The sequence below is a fragment of the Haemorhous mexicanus genome, chromosome 29, assembly GCF_027477595.1.
Source record: "Haemorhous mexicanus isolate bHaeMex1 chromosome 29, bHaeMex1.pri, whole genome shotgun sequence".
Classification (NCBI taxonomy): Eukaryota; Metazoa; Chordata; class Aves; order Passeriformes; family Fringillidae; genus Haemorhous; species Haemorhous mexicanus.
In genome coordinates this window covers 3408443-3427116 of record NC_082369.1, presented here as the reverse complement: position 1 = coordinate 3427116, position 18674 = coordinate 3408443, and the positions used below count along the sequence as shown (strand labels likewise).

At 49.3% G+C, this 18674-nt stretch overlaps 1 protein-coding gene across 3 annotated transcripts in view; it reads left to right on the top strand.

Moving 5' to 3' along the window:
* The window catches only part of LOC132339621 (tyrosine-protein kinase ZAP-70), a 41476-nt gene extending 33409 nt beyond the window's left edge, over positions 1–8067 (top strand). For 2 of the 3 annotated variants that reach the window (XM_059869966.1, XM_059869967.1), the window contains exons 8-13: positions 398–578; positions 1767–1973; positions 3265–3457; positions 4491–4631; positions 5387–5499; positions 5948–8067. In XM_059869966.1, coding sequence (XP_059725949.1) covers positions 398–578; positions 1767–1973; positions 3265–3457; positions 4491–4631; positions 5387–5499; positions 5948–6071 — 959 coding nt within the window. In that variant the 3' untranslated portion in view covers positions 6072–8067. The remainder of the gene's footprint in view (positions 1–397; positions 579–1766; positions 1974–3264; positions 3458–4490; positions 4632–5386; positions 5500–5947) is intronic. The other variant, XM_059869968.1, reaches the window with a different exon arrangement.
* The last annotated feature ends 10607 nt before the right edge of the window (positions 8068–18674 follow it).

Below are 18674 nucleotides of genomic sequence, written 5' to 3'. Positions count from 1 at the left end.
CGTGATGACACAGCTCTGACCTAATTGGTCAATCAATCCAAACAACCATCACCAGAGTCCAATTAACAAATCAATCTTGGTAAACAATCTCCATAACACATTCCACATGTGCCAAACAACAGGAGCAGCAAATAGAGATAAGAATTGTTTTCTCTTCTTTCTCTGAGCATTCTCCCTGCCTTCCCCAGGAGAAGTCCTAGGAAGGTTGTGCCTGCTGCTCTCTGTGAAGAGACAGGACTGGGAGGGGCCCTGGGTTGTGAAAGGAAGGGAGATGCCCAGGAGGGACCAGAAATGCTGGAGGTGAATTGGCCAAAAGAGCAGAGAAACCCTTCCCAATCCATGAGGGACAGGGGGATGGGGAAGGGTAGGTTTATAACCAAGTGCTCCTCTTGGGAAGGGGCAGGAAAATCCCGGCTGCTGCCCATGGACACCAGCGTCTACGAGAGCCCCTACAGTGACCCCGAGGAGCTGAAGGACAAGAAGCTGTTCCTGAAGAGGGACCACCTGATGATTGATGAGGTGGAGCTGGGCGCAGGAAACTTTGGCTGCGTCAAGAAAGGAGTGTACAAAATGAGGAAGTGAGTGAGGGTGCTGGGGAGGGGGGAGGAGAGGGACCTGGCTGGGCTTGAGGTGTCCCCAGCTGTCCTGTTGGTCACTAGATGGGCCCCAAAGTGACAATGGAGGGGATTGAAATGATCTGGAAGGTCAGGGGTGATGGATGTGATGGTTGAGGCACCAGCCCTGGAAGTGTTCAGAAGATGAGCAGGTTTTGTGGTGGGGTTTAGTGGGAATGGTGGTGTTCAGCCAGGGGTTTGACTTGATGGTCTTGCAGGTCCTCTCCAACCCCAACAATCCCAGGATATTCTGATATGATGCTGTAATTCCATGGCTTCCCATGGATTTTCACTGACAGCTGCATTGCCCTGGGTGTGTAATTTCCACATTCCCAGGCAGGCTGCTGCCACTTCCAAAGGGACTTGGTGGGCTCAGAGGAACAGCTCCACATTCCTGAGGCCACCTCTGTCCGTGTCAGGCCAAAGCAGTGGCACTGAGGAGTTGTGCCACCCTTGGCTCTGTTGCTGGTTGTCTGTGGTGGTCTTAACTCACTTGTGCCTCAGTTTCCTCCTGGAAAAATGGCACTGAGGGCCCAGGTCTCAGTGTGGGAGGGGAGGTGCCTCCAGCTCAGGGATGGCAATTTCTGGCTACACTCAAAAGGATGAGGTGACCTTTCCTCTCCATCCTGGGACACCAGGATGGTGCAGGGCCCTGCCAGAACAGGCTATTGAGAGGTCAAACAGTTTCCCAGGAGAAGGGATTTCCATTCCTGGCTGTGACCCCTGATTCCAGCTGTGCTCAGCCCATCCCACGGTGTGGTGTTTGTGAGGTCCCCAGGACGAGGTGAGAGATGAGAAATCTGACTTCATGTTCTCAGAAGGCAGATTTATTATTTTATGATATGATATTATATTGCATTAAAGAATGCTATACTAAAACTATACTAAAGAAAAAGAAGGATACAGACAGAAGGCTTAACAAGAATGATCATGAAAAACTTGTGGCTGACTCCTCAGAGTTTGACACAGCTGGCTGTGATCGGTCATTAAGTAAAAACAATTCACATGTTTGGGTAAACAATCTCCAGACCACATTCCAGAGCAGCAAACACAGGAGAAGCTGAGGCTTCTCATCTTCCTAGGTGAAGAATTCCTGGCGAAGGGATTTTTCAGAAAATATGGCAGTGACACCATAGCTGTTCCCCCATGCAGGAAGCAGATTGACGTGGCCATCAAGGTGCTGAAGAGCAACAACGAGAAGACAGTGAAGGATGAGATGATGAAGGAAGCACAGATCATGCACCAGCTGGACAACCCCTACATTGTGAGAATGATTGGGGTGTGCGAGGCCGAGTCGCTGATGCTCGTGATGGAGATGGCTTCTGGAGGGCCCCTCAACAGGTTCTTGGCTTCCAAGAAGTGAGTGTTGGATAAAACGTGGATGATTTTCTGTGTTTCTTCTCAAAATCTACTTCAAAAGCCCCACAAAAGCCTTGTGTCACCTATTGAGAGATGACACGTATTCGGATCAGCAGGCAAAATGGCAAAAAGCCTCATTTATTTCATCCTCTCTTCTTTTATAGCTTAGTTCGCTACAGGTGGACCTGATTGGTCATTTAATCAATACATTTCACATGATTGGCTAATTAACAAGGCACCCATTTGTAAACAATCTTATGAGAAAAACAGAAAAACAGATTATTAGAGAAACACCACCTGCAGGTTGTTTTTAATATTTGTCTATCATTGTTTATCTCCAGTTCCCCAAAGCTTCCCAGGCCGATTCTGGGAAAACTTATTGTCTTGGTTTGGAAAGCCAGGTGTCTGCTAAGGAAGGCAGGAGCCTCCCCTGAAATGGAAAATGTAAAACACCTCCCATCCCCCCTTTCCAAATTGCCATAAATTTTAAATTAAGGGGCTCTCAGGCAACAAATATGGGAGCAAGGAATAACAGTTCTTTATTAGGGAAGAAAATAAAAGGATAAAATAAACAATGCAGTGAACTTAAACCAACACTGCCAGAGTCAGAGCACAGCCTGACACCCTGTGGGTCAGGGTGCTGGCAGCAGTCCCACTGGAATTGTGGCTCAGCCCTCCTGCAGTGCCAGGGGTGGTTCTGCTGGAGCAGGGATCCTGGAGAAGAGTGCAGTCTGCCTCTGAAGCTCCAGGGGAAGAGGCAGCTGCTGCTCCTCTGGGAAATCCAGTGGAGAAGTTGTGCTGGTGTTCCAGAACCTCCAGATTATATCCGGATAGGAATGCCTGACTCCTCCCCCTGGGCTCACATCTCCCAGTGGGATGCTGTAGCTCTTATCAGCTATGCAGGGACATCCAACAGCCTCTTATCAGCAGGTGTCTGCCCAGTTGTGGAAGACATAAGGAAAACTGCCCAATGAACAGAAGACAACTGCCATCCAGATGGTAAATAGAATACAATTTGGCACCCAGATGGTAAATAGAATACAATTTTCTTGACGATCCAGGACACTTATCTCGCTTTCTCTCTCTCTGACCAGGCTGTCACATCCAAACCCTTGTAGGTGCAGAAAAGCTGAAAAGAGCAGAAAGAAATCTTTCATGTGAGGCTCCAGGGGCTGATGCTTCTGGAGCAGAGATCTCCGTGCTCCTTCCCCCTTGCAGCTGGAAAAGTCAGAGGGGACCACAGCAGGTCCTTTATCTCCTTTAGACTGAGATCTCCTTTCACCCTCCCCAGGGATGAAATTACAACGAGCAACATTGTGGAGCTGATGCACCAGGTGTCCATGGGGATGAAGTACCTGGAGGAGAAGAACTTTGTCCACAGGGACCTGGCAGCCAGGAATGTCCTGCTGGTCAACCAGCACTACGCCAAGATCAGTGACTTTGGGCTCTCCAAGGCTCTGGGAGCTGATGACAGCTACTACAAGGTGGGTGTGAGCACAGCCAAGGCTCTGGAGCCAGAGCCCTCCTGGATGGAGGATGAGACCTCCAGAGACTGAGATCTGGGCTGTTCATGGACAGCAGTGAGGCACAGCCTGATGTGCGAGAGGGGTTCTGCACATGAGGCTGTGCCTCACTGCTGTGACATCAAAAGGGGCTTTGCAGAGCTCTGGTGACAAGGAGGATGCAGAGGCAGCCAGGGAGGTGTGGGACAGGGAGATGAGAGGAGAAGGTGATGAGAGTGAGCCAGGGCTGACCTTCCCAGCAGTGCTCAGCTAAAGGACAGACCCAGCCTGGAATTCTCTGTCCAGCTGTGGGGCTCCCAGCACAAGAACGATGAGGGCCAGTTGGAATGAGTCCAGGCAAGGCCACTAAATTGGTCACAGGGCTGGAGCCTCTCTGCTGTGGAGCCAGGCTGGGAGAGCTGGGGGTGTCCAGCCTGGACAAGAGAAGGCTCCAGGGAGAGCTCAGAGCCCCTGGCAGGGCCTGAAGGGGCTCCAGGAGAGCTGCAGAGGGACTGGGGACAAGGCCTGGAGGGACAGGACACAGGGAATGGCTCCCATTGCCAGAGGGCAGGGCTGGATGGGATCTTGGGCAGGAATTGTTCCCTGGCAGGGTGGGCAGGCCCTGGCCCAGGGTGCCCAGAGCAGCTGGGGCTGCCCCTGGATCCCTGGCAGTGCCCAAGGCCAGGCTGGACAGGGCTGGGAGCAGCCTGGGATGGTGGGAGGTGTCCCTGCCATGGCAGGGATGGCACTGGATGGGCTTTGAGGTCCCTTCCAACCCAAATCATTCCATGATTCCATGGTTTAGATGAGCCCTGGGGGCGGGTGGCAGGAGGAGGGTGGCACCGTGGGCATTCAGCACCTGCACAACAGGACACCAGGGCCTGGACTGGGCTTTGGAGTTCCCATTTTAGGTGACTTTTTCAGTAATGTGAGATTTGACACAAACACCGAGCAGAATCCAGGTGCAGCTCCTAGCAATCTCAGGCTGCAAATGTCCCTCCTTGCTCTGCTGCAGGCCAGGACAGCAGGGAAGTGGCCCTTGAAGTGGTACGCCCCCGAATGCATCCTCTTCCACAAGTTCTCCAGCAAGAGCGACGTCTGGAGCTATGGTGTGACCATGTGGGAGGCCTTCAGCTTCGGGCAGAAACCCTACAAGGTAAGGCAGAGCCCTAAAAGGTGAGGCAGGAACCCTACAAAGTGAGGCAGAAATCCTAAAAGGTGAGGAAGGGTCCTACAAGGTGGGGCAGAAATCCTGCAGGGTGAGGTGGAAACCCTACAAGGTGAAGCAGAGCTGGCTCTGTCACCCATGGGTGTCACAGCCCCACTCCCCTTTGGGGAAGGCACAAATGAGGGTGGATCCTGCAGCTTTGTGCTCGTTTTGAGAGAAGAAATAGAAATCAAACAGAATTAATTTGGGTTTGAATCAAAGCAGAGTTTTTTGATCCTTCTGCTCACTTGGGAGATAAAAAAGTCACTTCTCATCCACTGCTGGACCCGTACTTGTGGTGGGAGCTGGAAAGTGGGGTGGGGTGGGCTGGGCAGGCTGAGTGGGATGGAGTTGGTAGGACAGGAGGGATGGGGTGAGTAGGGTGGGTGGGATGGAATTGACAAGGTGGACAGGATGGGATCTGCAGAAGGGGTGGGATGGAGCCTGGGGATGGGATCTGATCTGCAGGCTGGGCAGAATGGGATGTGCAGGATGGCTGGGATGGGGTCTGCAGGATGGGGTCTGCAGGATGGTCTGGCCTCAGTGTGGGACACCAGTTCTGGCTGCTGGGGTGGGAACAGTGGCTGCTGGGTGTGGGGGGTTTGGGACCAAAGCTCCACCCCAGGCCCAGCTCTCACCTGTCTCCTGTAGCCCTGCTGCCAGCTCTGAGCACATTCATCCCTTTCCCCTTGCTCCCATCCCAGAAAATGAAGGGCCCTGAGGTGATCAGCTTCATAGAGCAGGGCAAGCGCATGGACTGTCCCCAGGAGTGCCCAGCAGAGATGTACTCCCTGATGCAGCAGTGTTGGACATACAGGTGAGCGTTTCACCACAGTGTCAGCTCCACCAGAGTCACCAAATCCCAGAATGGGATTGGAAATTTGGGTTGGAAAGGACCTGAAAGCCCATCCAGTCCAACCCCCTGCCATGGGCAGGGGCACATTCACCATACAGTTTGCATGCTGACAACACAAAGAAAATGGTGTCTCCTGCCTTCCTTTGTGATGATTCCCCAGCCCAAAAGGAATTTTTTATTATCAGACCTCTCCATTTGCCTGTGCCAATCCTGGAAGTTCCCCAAGGCTCTGTGTCTTTGACCCTCTCTGTCCCTGAAAAGTCTCAGCTGCCCCCTGAGCCTGGCACAGCCAGGCTGCTGCTCTCCCCCAGGGTCTCTGTGTCCTCTCAGTGCATCAGGCCAGCTTTGTCCTCTCTGATGACTTTATTTATTCCTCTCTGACTTTATTTGTTCCTCTCTGCCCCTGCAGATGGGAAGAACGTCCAGGGTTTGTGGCTGTGGAAAACACCATCCGCTCCTACTACTACAGCATTGCTGCCAAGCCCGAAAATGGGCCAGACACAGGGGACAGGGCCAAAGCAGCTCTTCCTTGAGACTCCTTCTCTCCTCCACCTGCCCTGAATGGACCTGGAAAGGCTCTTTGTGAAGTTTTGCTTTAATCTCTCCAGCACTCCTCAGCAGTTGCGGAACTGAGGATGAGGAGGACGTTGGTGTCCCCCCAGACAGGGACACCAGCTGTGCCCCCCAGCTCCTCCAGCCTGACCCAGCCCAGGAGAACAGACTGCCAGAGTCCTTCCCACCCAATTCCAAAGCTGTCCCAGGACCCCAGAGCTTTGTGCCTCCCAGGCTTGCTGAGGATGAACTGTGTTGGCTCCAGAAAAATCTGGAATTTCCAGATTCTCTAACAAACAATGCTTTCCTAGGAAACCACCAAGGGCACATTTCTGGTGGGGTTTGCAGGGGGTGGGACACAGCACAGGGAGCCACCTGTGGTGGCCTTTTCCCCTTGGATTAGGGCAAGAAGCAGCTGGTTTGCAACTGGGATGGGGAGGAGCAGTGGCACAGAACTGGTCCCACTGGTTTGTACCCCTGCACCCCCTGCCAGCACAGAGCAGGTGTCACCCAGCCCTTCAAAGTGGCTCCCAAAACAATTCCAGGACCAATCCCTCAGCTCCTGGATCCCACCTGGCCCCTCTGTGCTGATGAAATGTTGTTTTTCAAGCTTAAAAACTGGTCACCCTATAAATAAACTATTCCATGTCCTGACATCCCATGGCTTGGATAACTGAACTTTGAGAAATGCTGGCAACTGCTTCAGGCTTGTTGCCAAAACCCCCCAAACCCATCAGGATTAGAGAACCCTCCAATGCTGCATTTTTAGTGTTAGAAAATTGCTTTATTCTCAGCTCTGGGTGTGGATGGGGCTGACAAAATCCCAGCCTCCACACAGCCCCCAATCCAAAACCTCCTCACCTTTTTATACATTTTTAGCAAACAAAGCAGTGAATGTTCATTGCAGCATAGCAAGGTTAGCTCAACAAACTTTACAGTTTTAGTCATTTATCCAGGCTGTGTTCCCACAAAAGGAGCTTTGCTATATGCTAAGAGTAATTTAAGAAAAACACATTGTCTGTAATTAATATATTGGTTATGATTAACTAACTAAAGCTTATTTTAATACTTTTATCATTTCCAACAGGCTGACAAGAGAATAAATGCAATTTCCCTCTATTAAAGCAGGATTTCCCTCCTTGCTGCTCCCCTTGCCCAACCTGGCACTCTTTGGGCTGGTTTTGCTGCACAGCTGGAAGGTTTTTGGCATGATTTCTTGCCAAAAAAAATTGCTCAGCTGGGTGTGCTGTGGATCCCCAGTGCAGGGGATCGGCCGTGGTGGGGGCTGTGCTGCAGAGGACAGAGAGGCTGAGAAGGCTGGGACGGGGAGGAAGGAGGAGGTGGGAGCCCTGCGATGCTGCGAACACAAGAATTTATCTCTCACCATCTCCTGGTAGTTAAAGCCACAGAGCAGCTCCCCCCCAGCACCTTGTCCTGGGGAAAACAAACAGCCTCAGGCCAGGGCACGGCCAAAAGCCTCGGTGAGAGTGGGATTTGGGCTGAAAACAAAGTTCTGGGGAGCATTTAGATGATTAACCTTATCATCAGAATTAACCTCTGTCCCAGCAGTCACTGAGCCGGGTTTGGTATTAAAAAAATCCTAAATTTCCTTGCTTAGACAGAAGCCTCCAGAGCCACCAACTCTTCAGGTGGCATTTTCTCTCTCAACCCCATCCCCTTGCCCAGAATGTTGAACTCTGGATATATCATCCCTCCCAGCAGAGAGGCAAACAGGGATCCAGGAGAACCTGCCTTGTTCCTGTTTGCTCAGTCACTCAGTGCAGAGACAGGAGAAAATTCTCCTCTCTGTCATGTTTTCCTCCCAGAGAGAGCAGCTCTTCAGCTGGAAAAGAGAAGCCTCAATGTGTTTACTACTTGAAAGCCACTGCCAAAACATTTTGTTTAGACTTTGTTTTCCAAGCAAATCCATTTTCTGGTTTGAAATGGTTTCTTGCAATAAATTTTCAGTTCACTGGATGCTGCTATTTTATTTTTTTTTTTTTTCAAACAGGGAAGGAGAGCACCAGAGAAGTATTCCCAGAGAAACTTCTGCTTTAGCTGGAGACAGTTTTGAGTTTATCCACACCCTGACAGACAGGACATAAATCCCTTGGGATTATTCCAGAGGACCAAGGGAAAGGGTTTATCCTTCCTGGGCTGGGGATGGTTTGGGTTGGAAGCTGTTCCAAGAGCATTGGAAAATACCAGAAGTTGCTGGAAGAGGAAAAAGGAGTGAGACAAGCAGGACCTGAAGTCACAGGGCTCCTGTGAATCTTTGTGATTCCTGCTTTTGGGATGTGCAGGGTCTGGCAGTCATCCCTGAGGGGAATTTCCTGGGAACTGAGGTCCTGATCAGCCCACTGTGCCATTCCAGAGGGGAATTTCCTTGGAATTGAGGCCCTGATCAGCCCCACTCTGTCATTCCAGAGGGGAATTTCCTTGGAATTGAGGCCCTGATCAGCCCCACTCTCTCATTCCAGAGGGACTCAGCCCTGTCGGTGGGAACATCTCCAGGTCTCCAGGCCCTGCAGCCTCTCTCTGCCATCCTCAGCAAGGATTTATCCAGCCCTGCCTCTCTCCCTGCTGCAGGTGGAGCACCCTGCTGGACCTGCAGCCCCTTCCCTGTCTGGTCCCAGGGATCTGGGGGTAGATAAGAGCTGTGTCACTGATAAAGGCAGCAGCTGGAGAGCACAGACTCAGAGCTGCTGCTCTTCCAGAAACTTCCCCAAATCCTCTTTTCTTCCTTCCCTCCTTCCCTGCACTCATCCATCTCCCACTGTTTTACCCAAATCTTTGGAATTTTCCACTCTCTGTGTTGTGAGGTTGAACTTCACCTCCTGAGCACCCACAGCACTAACGTGACAGTGTTGGCAGCCATCTGATCAACACTGTGACACCTCATCACATCCTCCAGCCTGATCTAGCTCATCCCAACCCATCTGATCACCAGCACACCTCTCTTATCACCAGGACACCTCTCTTATCACCAGGACCCCTATCCTATCACCAGCACGTGCTGGTTATCAGTTGTACACAGCACAAGCACAAAGTGACCTCTCCATCCCTCTCAGGTTTTGTTCAGCAGCACAAAAATGGGACCAAACCCAGCTCTGGGCTCCCTGACCTCTGTTTCAGAGCCCTGAGGAATTCTCTGAACCCACAGAAAAGGAGATTTTCCAAGCTATTTTCCCTTTACCCACTGGGCTGTTCCCTCCTTGGCCAGCAGTGAAATGTCTGGCAACCATGAAGGCACAGAAAGCTTTGGGCCTGCCAAGAATACACCTCCAAATCTCACATTTCTCCATGGAATTCAGGTGAACCTCTGGCCCTACAGTGCTCCCTCCTCTCCCTGCAGGACAGGGGATCATCTTGTTCCTAAATCCAGCAGAAGGACGTGAGGCAGGGAAAGGTCTGACTTCTCAGGGGGTGTCAGTGGCCTGGAAGAAAACCTCCCACCCACCTTTGTTTGTTTTCCTGCTTTGCCCCCCTCCTTTTTCTATTCCAAGGCTTTCCTAGCTCAGAGCAGCCAAACCACACCCAGCACAACCAGTGCATCCATGGACCGAGCCATGGCCACCTCTGCTGCGCTCCCAGGAGATCCCACCTGGAATTCTCTGCATGGTTCTGCTGCTCCCAGCATGAGAAGGACACAGAACTGTCCTTGGAACAAGGCCAGAGGAAGCTGACAAGGGCGCTGGAGCACCTCTGGCTGGTGGGGACACACTGGGACACTGCTGGCAGGTCCTGCAGCAAGCCAGGAGGCGCAGAGAGCATTGATGACACCCATGTCACAAAGGGATTGTGTCCCTAAGTGCCACCAGCCAGCAGAGGCAGTGACAGTGGTTTCAGCAGCTGATTCTCTGCACTGGTTTTTGGGACCATCACCAATGAGCTTTGGTCACTGGGAGATGTGCCCAGGGGACAGTGCCTGGTGTCCCCCTGGCCTGCTCAAAGCCTCTGCTCTGCTGAGGTGGCACTTTTGGGGCCTTGTTCTTACGGCCTGGAGGATTTGTGGGTACCCAGGAATTTGGCCCTTGATCTGAGGTCCCCTTGGGTCCCATCCTGCTTCTCTCCTCCACTTCTGGGATCTCCCTTCTGTGACCTCCAACTCTCCCTACTTGTGACCTCCAACTCTTCTTCCTGTGAGCTCCAACTCTTCCTCTTGTGACCTCCAGCTCTCTCTCCTCTGATCTCCAACTCTCCCTACCTGTGACCTCCAGCTCTGCGCCCTGTGACCTTCAGCTCTCCCCCCTGTGAGCTCCAACTCTCCCTTCTCTGACCCCCAGCCTGGGCTTGTGGCTCTGCTCCAGCCTGAGGGATCACCAAACTGAACAGAAAAATAATTGTGTGCCAACAGGTTAAAAAATGCCTTCAATAAATACATTTTGCTGTTGAATTAATTAATTAAATTGATCTACAAAGCCATTGCTGACAGAACTGCTTCTCTTTGGTGCCCTGGCCATCCATCAGCTGGGAAATGCTGTGGCCACAGCTCCAGGGTGTGTGGGGAGGAGGTTGAGCCAGCAGGGTTTGAGGCCCATCTGAGGACCTGGCCAGGCCTTGCTTTGTTTCCACCGAAAGTCTGATGAAACAAAAACCTTCCCCAGAACTCTTTGGTTGGGCCCTGTCAGCATTCTCAGGTGGAAAACTCTTCTGTTGGAAAATTCCTGCCCAACCCAAGTCATTTATTGCTGGGGTCAGCGAGTGGGTGTAGAGCACGGTCCTGGAAGGGCTGTGGCACTCCCCACATCCTTTGACGTGATGGAAACAGGGATGTGGTGGACCAGATCCTTCCCCAGATCTACAAAATCCACATGCCACATCATCCTGGGCAAGATTTTGGCCATGTGAATTTTGGGCAATAGGCTGGAATGACAAACAGTCAATGGCCCTTGACCTAAAAAAGAATAAAAAAATCCCATTGAGGTGAGAAGCATCTGAGGTGAGAGTTGATACCTCCTTATCTTCTCCCAGGGATGGGATGAGAGGAAACAGCCTCAGGCTGCTCCGGGTGAGGTTTAGATTGGATATTAGGTGGAATTTCTTCATGGAAAGGGTGGTCAGGCACTGGAAGGGGCTGCCCAGGGCAGTGGTGGAGTCACCATCCCTGGAAGTGCTCAAAAAACCTTTGAGTGTGGCACCTGGGGACACAGATTAGTGGTGACCATGGTGCTGTTGGGTTGATGGTTGGATTTGATGATCTTGAAAGTCTTTTCCAACCTTAATTCCATGATTCTGTGTGAAATTCTGTGGCCCTCTGATTTATCCCTCTGCCTTCCTTGCTCCCAGAGCTGTGATTCCAGAAATTCACAGTTAATCCTTTGGGAATTGGCCTCTTTGTTGCACAGCAATGCCTAAACGTAAAAGAAACATATACATTAATAAATATCAGTAAGTTAATAAGTAAATTAATAAATGAATTCATCAATTTGCTGGTTTTAGCACATTTTGCTCTACTGTAGCAAATCTCACAGAAAATTATGATTTTATTTGCTAGTAAGAAGTGCCTGTGCAAGAGACACCTTCAGGAAGGAACTCAAGGTGTCTGTGGTAAAAATGTAAGGGAATCACAAAAACAAGGGAATCACAGAAATAAGGGAATCACAAAATCCCCTGTCTTGCTCCAGCTTTTTAAATTGAAAATTTAACTGGTAGATATTCACCAAATTAAAAGGAAAAATAAAAATACTGATTGGAAAAAAAAGTGGTTGCAATGATTAACTAAAAGATAAAACATCTCCTCCAACCAGTGGAAAAGGGGAAAGTACTTTCTTTCATGTGTTTTTGCTTCTACAAAGAAGAGAAAAAAAGGATGGAAAAAGTGTCTGATGCACCAAAACTGGGTTAAAAACAGACACAGGAAGGCAGATTTTGAATCCTGCCAGCAGATCCCCAAATTCAGCACCCATTTTCCCAAATGTGAAGCAGCAAAGACTCAGCAAAGAGGAAAAAATACTGTACAGAAGGCTGAGAGCTGCTATTTAGGGCAGCCTGTTTAACACCCCAGGGCTGTGCTGGCGCAGTCAGAAAAATCACAACTGAGCTGACACTGGGAGGAGCTGCAAAGACACAGCAAAGGTGGAAAGGGGCAGAGCAGCTGCTGAGAAAGAGCAGAAATAATGACACGGGCTCAGGTACTGAAAGTGGAATGAAAGGAGGAATTCTTGGTGTGGAATATAAAAATATTCTCACAGACAGAGCAGGGAATTGAGCAAAGGGCAGAGGAGTCTCAGCACAGGGAATATTTCAGAGGTTGTTCCAAATATAAACTACAGGAAGCAGGTTTTAAAGGGAATATTGAATTTTAGTTTGCTGTGTTTAATTCTGATTTCATGCCAAATTATCTGGTTAATCTGTTATTTTAACTTCAGAAATCAACCAAAAACCTCTCTTCCAGGTTTTCTTAATTGGCTCTTCTAAATCAAGAGTTTGATTGTAGCCCCTAATCAAGAATTCTTCATTAGGATTTAGGGATTTTTGACCTTTTTTCTCTGGCAGTAGAACAGGCAAAGGCCATTCCCCTGAAATGGGTCACATTTGCCTCCACATCCAACCTGCTTTGCCCTCAGGGATCAGAGTCCACGGGAGGATGGAGAAATCCAGCTGGACAGGATGGAAATGGGAGCTCAATCTGCTGGAGAAGGACACTCCTACCACAGTTGTCCCTTTGTCCCTGGGACCAAGATGGAGCAAGATGCCTCAGCACAGCCCCAGGCTCAGGAAAACCAATGGAAGGGAAAATCAGATTCACAGGCAGAGTGAAATGAAGAGGGAATGAAGTGATGGGAATTTGTGGAGGTCATTCTTCCCAGCAAGTCAATGGAAGGAGGATGTCAGTTTTCCCTTGGAGCAGTTTCCTAAGGACAATGTCACTTAGGGCAGATTTAATCCTCATTTTCCCTTCTGGTATTTTTGAGTTGGAGTCTTCAGAGTGAGGAATGACATCCCCGGGGCACCTGGGAATTGTCAGGTGTGTCCTGGTGTGTCCTGGTGTGGGTAGGAAAGGTTTTGTGGGTCTGAAGTCACCCAGGGCTGTGTCCTGCACACAGGGACAGAGCTGGGACTCTGCTGGCATGAGTTGTTATTGTGGAATCCTGGAACAGTTTGGGTTGGAAGGGACCTTAAAGTTTATCCCACTCCACCCCTGCCATGGCAGGGACACCTCCCACTGTCCCAGGCTGCTCCCAGCCCTGTCCAGCCTGGCCTTGGGCACTGCCAGGGATCCAGGGGCAGCCCCAGCTGCTCTGGGCACCCTGTGCCAGGGTCTGCCCACCCTCACATTGTTTGTGCCCCTTCCTGCAGCACCTTCATTCCCGTCTCCCCAGACCCACAGCATCCCTTCTGCTGGGGAATGGCCAAGGGGACTCTCTGGAATAACCCAGAGAAATCTGCTCCCAAAGCTGCTGCAGTCAGGGAGCCACGGGGCTCTTGTGCTGCCCCATTCCCTGTCCAGGGGTGGAAGGGAATCATCCTCCAGTGAGTAACCAAGGAGTAAAGTGCTGGCCCAGCCCAGCCCCAGGGTGACACCACAGATGTCACAGTGGTTTCATCCCAGGAGCTGCTGCCAGCCCTCAAACAATGGCTCAGGCGTGACAGAAGGGACCAGGAAGCTTTCCAGCCCCTCAGGCCAGCGATTCCCCAGGGATGGGTCCTGCCAAAATCCTGAGCACACTGTGCATGCCAGCAAATCCATCTCAATTCCAAACCCCTCTGATGTAGAAGAGGTTTTACAGCCACTTCTGGGAGCCAGAGAGAAGTTTGATCAGAGGATCCATGTTTACCCCTGACAGAATTTTCTACCAAGGTCATTTGCACAGAAACCAAGAAAGAAAGAAGGAGAAATAAGAGAAACCTGCACCTATTCCAATAAACACTTTGTTTGTCTTTCTGACCAATGAGTAAAGTGTAAACTGATGAGTTTTGTAAGAATGTATAAAAAGCATGCCTGCTAGAATAAAAACAGTTTGAAGCCTTCTGAAAACGGAGTGTTGCTTGGTATTGTCTCTGTCTCAACCACGACACTCCAAGAGCACAGGAGTGGGAACCCAGCTCAGTGCTGGATCCTCCCTGCAGCCCAAACCCAAATCACCTTCCCCAGCTGTGTGGATGTTGAGGGTTCTGCTCCAGTTCTGGCTGAGTTTCCTTTTCTCCTATGGCAGCAACTTCCAGAGCTTTTTCCTGCAGGACAGGCTTGGCTTCATTTGGGATAAAATGTTATTAAAGCCCTGCAGGAATTGGCAGGATGGGCTGAGGAGCTGCAGACAGGCTCTATTCTTCTGGGCAGCTGGGGTGGGTGAGCACTGAAAATGCCATCGTGGCACTTCTCAGTCCCTCCCAAAACACAAATAATGCCTTCTTAACTCAGTGAAACGTTAAAAGAAAGGTAAAAAATGATAAACCCCAGCTGAGCTGGACTCAGGGTGGCGGCAGAGCAGTGATTTTGTTTTGGGCCTTCAGGGCAAGAGGGTGAAGAAGGGCAGAGGGAGGAAAGCCCCTGGTGCTGGGCTGTGGTGGCTCCTGTGGGCACTGGGTGAGGGTTTGAGGATGAGGTTCAGATGCAACATCTCAGCAGGAAAGGTGAGACCTTGCCATGGAGACAATACAAAGCAACACACTCCGTTTTCAGAAGGCTTCAAACTGTTTTTATTCTAGCAGGCATGCTTCTTATACATTCCTAAAAAACTCATACGTTTACACTTTAATCATTGGTCAGGAAAGACAAACAAAGTGTTTATTGGAATAGTTGCAGGTTTCTCTTATTTCTCCTTCTTTCATTCTTGGTTTCTGTGTCAATAACCTTGGTAGGAAATTCTTTCAGGGATCCTCTGATCAAACTTCTCTCTGGCTCCCAGAAGTGGCTGTAAAACCTTGTCCACAAGACCTGACCTTGAAAAGGAGCATCTCAGCCCTGACTTAAGTTAGGAGGGGAAACAGAGCAGGACCACATGATCTGAACCACAAAAATCCCCTGGGGGAGGTGGGAAATGTTTCTGCAGAGAAAAGTCTGGTGGTGCCACAACTTTGTGGAGCTGCTTTGAAATTCTCAGCTCCTGGCAATGATTTTGTCAACAGAAGACAGAAAAACTGTTTTGGGTTTGGAGAATTTTTCTTTGCAACATTTGGAGGGTTTCTTCAAACAATACATCTGGGAAGTAAAGGGTATTTTGGACTTTTTTTTGGCTGTGATGTTTTGATTGTCCAAGCTGGAAACCACTGGGGAGAGGGAGAACAACTGAGGGTGGTTCCCCAACTGCTGTTATGAAATTCAGCTTGAAGTGAAAATTGAGGGTTGCTGTGGAAAATTCTCCTTGCTGAAAATTCACATTTCTGTGGAAAACCCGTTTTGAACAAAATATTTTCTTTATCATGACAGACTGCCCAGTGATGAAGTTACCTGATCCCTGAATATCTGAAATACAGGAAATCTCCTTTTACAGCTGGATGTCATGGGCTCATCCCTGTTCCCTGCACTTCCTTAAAATCACTGTATTTCCTTAAAAAAGCTTTTTATTCCTCTTTTCACATCAATTCTAAATGTTGAATTTCAACTCCAGTTTTTGGAGCTAGCAAAGGCCTTTATGTCACAATCTCATTCCTTCACAGATAAAAACCATTTCTTGCAAAATTGGCATTTTCTGAAGGAACATTTCTATATTGCCAGACAAAAAAAAAACCCAAACCAAAAAAAAAAAAGCCCACAACAAACAAAACTAAAACCCAAAACACCCTTAAAGCATTACATTATATTGTATTGTATTGTATTATATTACCAATAATGAGATGACAGGATGTGTTTCTTCTTCTCAAGATAAAAATCTAAAATAGGTCAGAACCTTGCAGAAGTCTGTTTCTCTCCATTCATTAGAAGGCCAGTCTTACAGGATCTTTCCATATGGAGAAACGCTTCAGGAGCAGATACCTAAAGTTCAGTGCAGCCAGGAGTCTCCCAGTTCCCACTTTTGGGAGCAGTAAGAGACAAGAGTTACCTCTAGAGCCCAGCCCTGATTTCCTGGGAAAAAGGATTCTCTCTCTTCCTTGCTCACACTCATCCTGTCAGAACCCGTGTAAAATAAAACAGAATAAAGTAAAATAACAAAGAATCAGCTGACACCCACTGCTGTGAATGAAACTGGAATCTCTGCAGAGATTTGGATCAGGAATTGGGCAGGAATTGTTCCCTGGGAGGGTGGGCAGGCCCTGGCACAGGGTGCCCAGAGCAGCTGGGGCTGCCCTGTGATGCCTTGTGAAGGCTGAGCTAGAACAGAGACTAGGCAGAGTTAATTAATAAAGCAGGGATTTATTAGGAGGCCTCAATGGACCCACCTTGGGCAGCACAAGAGCCCAGCCAGGGCTGCACCCAAGATGAACCAAAATGGGACCAAAATGCACGGCCGGGCATGGGGTCTCTCACTTTGATCAGTTCTGCTCCATTTGCATCTTGGAGTTCATTGTCCAATTCCAGCCCCAGCCCATCCAGTCCCACCCTGCTTGTTTTTCTCTCTCCAGCCCACGGGGTTTGTGCTCTTGGGCTGAGATTTGGATCATTTGTCCTTGGTCCCCAGCTGGAGCAGGAATTGTTTTGTCTCCCTGCTCTGTGCACATAGCTCACCATCCCCTGATGTGAAGCCCAGACCCAAACACTAAAGCAGCACAGAGTCTGAGAAATAGAAAAGCTCAAACCTGAGGGATAGCTGCATTCCTGGCAGTGCCCAAGGCCAGGCTGGACAGGGCTGGGAGCAGCCTGGGACAGTGGAAGGTGTCCCTGCCATGGCAGGAGTGGCACTGGATGGGCTTTAAGGTCCCTTCCAACCCAAACCATTCCATGATTCCATGATCAATCCAGTGAGGCTGATCATTATTACCTGGCAGATTTTTCCTTGCTGTTCCTGCCTTGGCAGCACCGGGATCTTCTCGGTTCTTCTCCATCCTGCAGGAATGCAGGGATGGAGGAGCTGCCAGGAGTCTAAAACCTGTGCACACCTGAGGACAAGGAGCTGGCTCTGCTGAGGGCTGGGTGCAGCGCAGAGAAGAAGAAATTCCCTCTGGGCTTTGCTTCCCCTTTCCCTCTTTGTGCCCCTGCCAGGACCCTCTGACACCTGCTGGACACCAAACAGGACCTGGGCTGCACCTGGGCTGGAAAGAAAAGTGGAATATTTCATACTTGGGTTTGAATCACCCCAGTTGCAGAGGAAGTTTTTATTCACAGAATCATGGAATGGTTTGGGCTGGGAGGGAACTTAGGGATCAGCCAGTGCCACCCCTGCCATGGCAGGGACACCTCCCACTGTCCCAGGCTGCTCCCAGCCCTGTCCAGCCTGGCCTTGGGCACTGCCAGGGATCCAGGGGCAGCTCCAGCTGCTCTGGACCAGGGAGAGGTGCTGTGACCCTCTGAGCTGAGGAATTCAGAGGAGGAATTTAATTGATTGGAATCAATTCATCAAGTGGGGCTGTCTTTAGCACAGATTTTGCTGTGTCCCAATGGTTGATTTGCCAACAATGAAACATCTCAAAACTTCAACTATTTGTTTGTGCCGCTCTGTGTTGCTAATCTTCCTTAAATTAAGACTTAAATTGAGATTTATTTTATTTTTATAGCTGCTTCCACCAAGCCCTTCTCCCCTTCCTCCTCTTCCTCTCCATGTCCTGTTGCTATAGGACACGAAATAAAACAACATGGACACGCAGCTTTCTGAGGTAAAAAAGAGAAGTTTAATTTTTGGCTCTAACATTTATAGAGTTCCAAAAGTGACAGTGGTTTGGAGGGTGACAGTGCCACCTCTCCAATGACACTGGACAAACCAACAGTCCATCAAATTTCTCCTCCTCCATAAAGGAATGAAAAACAATAAGTTATTTATAGAAAGTGTGTGAGAAAGTTTGCTACAAGAACGCAAACATCAGAAGGCTTAGAAAAACTTAAAAAATCAGGGTGACAGATGTGGTGGTGTTCACAGGGCTCCCAGGACGAAGGAAGAGATGAGAATCTTGACTCCATGTTTCAGAAGGCTGATTTATTATTTTATATGTATTATATTAAAAGAAAATGATATATTAAAACTATACTAAAAGAATAGAAGAAAAGGATTTCAATGATAATAAAATCTTTTGGCTGCTCACAGCCTTGACACAGGTGGCTGTCATTGGTCATCAAGTAAAAACAATTCACATGCTGGGTAAACAATTCTCCAAATCACATTCCAAAGCAGCAAAACATGGAGAAGCTGAAGCTTCTCAGCTTCTCAGGAGAAAAGATCCTAACTGTTAGGAAAATTAATCCCCAAACACCAGAGGTTTATGTTCAAAAAGGAGACAGAGGAGTCCTTTCTGGCTTTATTCGAATACAGAAGAGGCCATGGGGCATTCCCCTGGGATCTCTCTGATTTTTGGAGGATGCAGCCTCCTTTTTATCCCAATTTCCCTTCTTTCTTTCCCCATTTCTGAGGTACTTGAGAAGCACAGAATTCCCGATGTGCCTGATGCCAGAGATTCCCCTCTAATGTACAACCCTCCCTTTTAATTTTTAATTCTTACTGAATTTAGGGGTTTTTCTCCCCCATTGTTTCTTTCACCTCTCAATGTCTAAT